The sequence below is a fragment of the Cariama cristata genome, unplaced genomic scaffold (genome assembly GCF_000690535.1).
Source record: "Cariama cristata isolate BGI_N322 unplaced genomic scaffold, ASM69053v1 scaffold5392, whole genome shotgun sequence".
Lineage (NCBI taxonomy): Eukaryota > Metazoa > Chordata > Aves > Cariamiformes > Cariamidae > Cariama > Cariama cristata.
In genome coordinates this window covers 54021-60350 of record NW_009601982.1, presented here as the reverse complement: position 1 = coordinate 60350, position 6330 = coordinate 54021, and the positions used below count along the sequence as shown (strand labels likewise).

The 6330-nt window shown below is 42.5% G+C and overlaps 1 protein-coding gene across 1 annotated transcript in view; it reads left to right on the top strand.

The window, feature by feature from the left end:
- Positions 1-419: 419 nt before the first annotated feature.
- ATAD3A (ATPase family, AAA domain containing 3A) overlaps positions 420-6330 on the top strand; it is a 29029-nt gene continuing 23118 nt past the window's right edge. Inside the window, 6 exon segments of the mRNA XM_009710647.1 lie at positions 420-494; positions 1114-1215; positions 2844-2903; positions 3272-3341; positions 4614-4779; positions 5509-5578. Coding sequence (XP_009708949.1) covers positions 450-494; positions 1114-1215; positions 2844-2903; positions 3272-3341; positions 4614-4779; positions 5509-5578 — 513 coding nt within the window. The 5' untranslated portion in view covers positions 420-449.

The window sequence follows — 6330 nt, the reverse complement described above, 5'->3', positions numbered from 1 at the left end:
CCTGTCAGGTTCCACCTTCTCGGAGGGTGTGCGTCCGCCGGCCCGGGCAGGGCTGGGGCAGCCTCGGGCTCTTGCAGTACTCGCCTGGGGCTGCTGCTCCTTGCCAGGGGCCCGGCGGCCTGTAGGGCCCCGAGGTCGGCCTTGTGGGTCGCTGGTTTCCTCTGAGCGCCTCCTCCGGGGCCTCTGAAGGGAGGGGAAGGTACTGGGGCACCTTCTGAGCAGAGTGAACCTGTTGATTTCAGATCACGGGTGTGCTGGGAAGATGTCCGACCATCTGTCAGCAGGGAGGGTATGGCTTCGGAGCGGTGTGCTGGGCAGTCGTGGCTAGCGCTAGGTTGGGTTGAATAGACTGAGCTTTTTCTCACTTCAAAAAAGACTTTTGTACCGTCGATAACCTCTTCCCGCTCTCAATTTCAGGCCATGCAAAAGATGCCCTTAGTCTTGCCCAGATGCAAGAGCAGACCTTGCAGCTGGAACAGCAAGCAAAACTTAAGGTATGTTGAAACTCATTACTCATTGTACAGCCAGGGCATCTCGGGCAGCTGCCAGGTTTGTGGGAGGCGTAAATCGAAGTCTCATTTTCTAGTAATCTGCAGAGGGTGCTAAGTTTTTCTTGTTGCTGTTCAGCTTCAGCAAATAGTAGTTATTTGCCTTTTAAAAAAAAAAAAGTCATTCTGGAAGGTGAAGTGGAAGCTGATTTGACCCATTCTTGGACATTTTGTGGATTTGTAAACAAACTTGCATGACCCGAGTGGTTTTATAACTCCTAGAATAACACCACCATTTTTAGGGATTGACAAGGGTTTTCTGCAGGAAACTGTGAAGTAGTTGGGTGGAAGACAGATTTCTGTTTCTTTTATAAAGAAATTGTTTGAGTACTGGTTGGTTTGGTTGGGTTTTTTTAAGATAAATTGTATTTAATCCAGAAATGGGTAACTGTGAGATTTCTTACAATCACTTTATGATCGTATTTTAGCTTGCTTGTGTCATTGATCAGCTTTGCAGGGTACCGCTCTGATTGCAGATGGATTTCTCGGAATATAACTGTCGCTAGCATTTCTCTATAGGATGACATGTTGAGCTCATTTGTGATGGTTATCACTGTCTTCATAGGAGTATGAAGCTGCCATTGAACAACTGAAGAATGAACAGATACGGGTACAAGCAGAAGAGAGACGAAAAACGCTCAGTGAAGAAACAAAACAGCATCAAGCAGTAAGGGAATGAGGGGGAAGCCAAGTGATGGGAGACCTTATTTGTGTCCTCCTTTCCAGAAAAGGCAACAATGCATTCATTGCCCCTTTTGGGGGGCGGGGGGAAGGGGATCGCGGGCAGCCATAGGTGTGAGGCAGTCTGCAGGCTGAGCCCATCTTCTGCCCTGGCTTTGTAATGTTGAACTTGATTTGTAGTTATATGCAGCTTTATCATCTTGAACTTTTGTTACCGAGTTCTTGAACGTCCAAAGGAACCGGTAGTAGCAGTTACTCATATTGTGTGCTCCTTGAAATTTTCCTAAAGGAGCTTTTGGGGAAGTGCTGTTGAACATGCTGAGATACATTTGTTTGTGTCTAACAGCTGATGGCATTAAAAGGATGAAGACTACTGGCTTATCAAGTATATGTGTTAGCCGGACAATGAAATGTCTCTTAAGTTATTTAGATTTCAGTCTTAAGTAGCCTACAACCCTATTTCTTCCAAGTTTGATCTTTTAGACAAGAAAAAAATCCTTTAAGAGGAGAAGTGATATAAATCTAAGAGTTACCAGAGGCTGTGTCCTGAGCAACGTTGGTGCTTTCTGGTATCTTTTGGCAGGACTCACTGAAGTGGCAATAATAGTGAAATGAGGAAAATGTAAGCTAGCTTTTATGCTAATAGCTCACAGAAGGTGACTTTTTACTTTGAGAGCACAGGAAATTAGGGATGGATTAATTCTAATTGATTGTCTAGCTTGGAAAGGTAGCTAAAACTGCTTATGTGGCACGTGTTGCTTTTTGTCCCATCAGCGTTTGGACTTTGAACGAGGCTGGCTCAGGAAGCAGGCTCCACAGTCATCGGCTCTGTTCATGAGTTAGCTCTTGAACTCTTGCAGTTCACAGGGCATCATTTGAAATCAAGGCAAACTTGGTGATGATATATTTCTGAAGTGCCATACTTTACAGTTGTTGAGGAGATAGCTTGCAAGCTGTTCTGCTGTCTGTATTTGGAATAGAGAATAATGTCATCCCTTGTACAGTGTCCTCTTTGCTGATGGATTCGGGCCCTCAGACCACTTTCAGTTGTATGTAGATAATGTGAGTTTATTTGCCAGTTGCAGTGGAAAATTGATGAGAGAAATTAATGAGGAACAAGAAAGTCAATCAGAAACAGAGCTCATCTGACAGGCAGCATATCTTGACAGTTCTATTGCTTGCAATCACCAGTCCGGGTAACATGTTTTAGAACATGAAAAACATGTTTTTCCCAGTAAAGTAAGTCTCCTTTTCTGGGCCAAGGAACACTAGTTCTTTGTTTTTATAGCTGTGATAACTTAAAATGAAGTCAGACTCTATAGATTTCTCATAATAGCGAAGATTTTGGTGCTGGCTAAGGATGTTTTGCCCAAAATTTTCCACTGTTCATAGTCAAACCAGTCAGACTCTATAGATTTCTCATAATAGCAAAGTTTTTGGTGCTGGCTAAGGATGTTTTGCCCCAAACTTTGCCCTGTTCATAGTCAAACTCAGGGTTATTTTTTGTTTTGTTTTTTCCCTTTGCATGTTCCAAATTTCATTGCCTTCAGGACTAGGTTCTGTCTTAAATGCCTAAGCTTTATATTCTGAATATGCTTCTTTTTTTTCCTGAAGCGAGCCCAATACCAGGACAAATTGGCAAGGCAGCGCTATGATGAACAGATGCGACAGCAGGTATGATAGCTTCCTTCTCTAACCCAGCTGGGAACTGTATAGTAGCTTTCTTAAGTCAAAGCACTGGTCTGGAGCTGTGCCCTATCGTGCTGGCCAGATGGCTGATGCTAGGCACAGTTGCTTTCATCTGTACTGTTTGCTTGGCATCAGCAGTGCTGGCCAGGCAAATCAAAAGTTGGGAATTAGGACAAAGTGGCTGGGAGCATGGGATTAAGAGTATGAATCTGGGAGATGAGGAGAGGAAGAATGCACTTCAACCTGAGCCCTAGCTTCTTGAAAACATTTGTAGTACTTAAACTTACACAAACACCTACTTGACCGAGTTCTTACAACTTTAATGCATCTTCTGCTGTCATCTCTGCCTGTAGCAACTTGCTAATGAGGAGAATCTGAGGAAGCAGGAAGAATCTGTACAGAAGCAGGAAGCCATGAGGCGTGGTAAGCTAGTAATTTTTCTTTAGCTAACGACAGAGCGGGTGGGCGTATGAGTTCTCTGTATGGATCTTTGACTCCTTGTCCATATTGGTTGATGCTCTATTAGGGTCATATGTTAATGTCGTGTTGGCAAGTAATGGGTAAATCCCAGTAGTACTAGAACTACCAGTTGCTTCCAAAATTAGTTTTAGAAGTGGCTGTGCTCTTAAATGTCTGCCCCGTGGTACTTGGATTTCCCAATGAACTGTCAGCATCTCCTGGTATAGCAACTGAAATTCTGATTCTTATAGTGGGACAATCTAAAATAGATCCAGTTTTGAGAAGGGAAGAGAAAATAACTCCTGGGGGGAATGGTTGAATCTGTGTCACCTGGTCTCCATTCAGTGATTCCTGTAGAAAATAGAAGCTGAGTAATGAAAGTTTTAGTCTGAAACTTGCTTTGTTTCTTTTCATTGTTGTGGAATTGCAAGAGTCACTGGGTTTGCAGAACTCCAGTGGGACTCCACTAGGGCACAAGTCTTGGAAATTTAGAGGAATTTGAGTATGACCAAATGGGATGGGAAGGCTGGTTTTTGCACTGTACCCAGATGTGAACTGCTATGTTGTCCGCTCCTTGGTGCCATCTCGTGTTCTTTCAGTGTTTGTCTGCATCTTTGGGGGAAGTATTGTAGCAACCGTGTAACAAAGCTCGATGGTGAAACCCTGTAGAAGAGGATGATTTTACTCTTGTAGTATCCGCTCGCTCTTATGCACCAAGATATGAATGTCAAGGTAGACGATCCAGCATTCAGATATCAAGATGGGTATTGGGTATCAAGGAGCTGGGTGGTCCAGTCAGGATTTCTTACAGTGATGCTGAAGGTGGAGGGTGCTGGCTGTCAAGTCCTCATCCCATCTCCTGGGTTTCTCATTCATTTTCCATTCACATCAATCTTAATGTGTCAGTCACAATTCTGTGTGTCTGAAGTAACAACGTTTCCAAAATCCTGGTGAAGCATGATTATTGTCTTGCAGTGTGCCATTGGAGAAGGCCACCCGTTTGGTGTGTGGTCCTTCTGAGCACAAAAATTCCTTGTCTGTCTTCTGTAATATTGACTGCCTTATGGGGGAGGGTGGGAGGGAATTAAGATCTTGAAGTCTGCTGCTACGGGACGATACAGCTGTTCTGAAGCCAAGGTGAAGTAATGCATCTTTCACCTGCCTGCTACCTGGGATTAAGCCAGCCCAAAAGATTGTCCTCTTCACTCTTTTTTTTTTTTTTTTTTTTTTTTCCAGCTACTGTAGAGCGAGAGATGGAGCTACGGCATAAGAATGAAATGCTGCGTGTCGAGGCGGAGGCAAGAGCCCGTGCCAAGGCTGAGCGGGAGAATGCAGACATCATTCGGGAGCAGATCCGCTTAAAAGCTGCTGAGCATCGCCAAACGGTGTTAGAGTCCCTCAAGTACGTGCAAGCCAGGAGAAGGGTGTGGGTTGCCTTGCTGCTTTTGCAGATTTCTCCCATTATGCAGGAAACCTTGCTGTTTATTCCTCTAAGCTCTGAGGAACATCAAAAGTTAGTTTGTACACTCTTGTACCCTGAACAATAGGAATTACGTTAAAGAGAACCCTCTCTTTCACTTGTCTTGTTACATTGTCATCTGAATGTGGACCAAGGAGGCTGTTTATAGAGTTGTGAATTTTATACAATTATTCTAACAGATTACTTCAAGCCTTATTCGCTAAGATTGAGATTCAGTTACTCTGAAAACTCAGAGTTCTTTCAGTTTCTGAACATATGCCGTAAAGGTATAAAGTAGTCTTATCTCCAAGCGGGTAGGCATTTAGATTTCTAATTTGTTAAATTTAGGTCCTTTGAGATTTTGAATTTAAAAAGCTTTAGAATTAAATAACTTTTATTACAGTTCAGCACCAAGAATGTATTCAAGAAAGAAATTGATATAATCTTAATGCCAGATGCTTTTCTGGATTTAATCCCAGATCAGGTGTTTACATCAGATGATTATGAATGTACTTGTCATGCTTGTTCATATTTCAGTTCCCAGGTGAGCCCTTGATTAGCTTTGACTGGTTCTGAAGAAGATCATCATAAAGTTGTCTTGTAAATTGTTTCAATTTAGTCTTTGAAATCCCTTTCTTTTCTCCTGCTTGCCTTGCTGTTTGCTTACCATAGGACAGCTGGGATGCTCTTTGGGGAAGGATTCCGTGCTTTTGTAACAGACTGGGATAAAGTTACGGCCACGGTAAGATTGCGACATGTATTGATAACTTCCAGAATAGTCTGTAAATGTGTGTTAAGCGAATTCCTTGCTCTGATATGTTTATGAACTGTAAACCATGCAGGAAATTGCTGCTCGCTTAGTGCTCTCTGCTGTCCTCATTTAAGGAGGTACTATGCTTCAGATTTCTATTCAGATTAATTCTCCTCTGTATAGATAATTCATTTCTCATTGGTCACAAAAGTTCTGGCTTTGATTGATCAACAGCGTATAATTGTCTTGTATTTGGAGGCACCATCACCTTTACAAACATGTTTCCTGAAAGTTTGGCAGCTATTACAAGTAGTAGATGCAGAGTCTGTGAAAAAAGTAGATGAGTCTTTTTCACAGATTGTTGTGTTGTGTTTTTTTTTTTTCACAAATTATTCTAGAATTTGCTGTCTCATGTATGTAGGGTTGTAGGGGGTTTGTCTAATAGCCAGTTAGAGGTAACTGCAGATTTTTTCTTTAGGATCTTGAATGCCGTTTTTATGTTTGACTACGCTCCGAGCTGGCAAGTTTTCATTCAGCTTTTTACTGATTGATGTTTATTGTACTTTCATGATGGGTGAACATCTCATGAACATCTATAAATGTTATAGGTGAACAGAGTGTTATGAAACGTTTTAATGCTGCTGTTACAGGACTTCTTTGCCAGTGGTGGTTTTGGGGAACAGGGATCTAATCCCCATTTCCTCCCACCTCTGATGTCTTTTGTTTGTTTGCAGTTAAGCTAT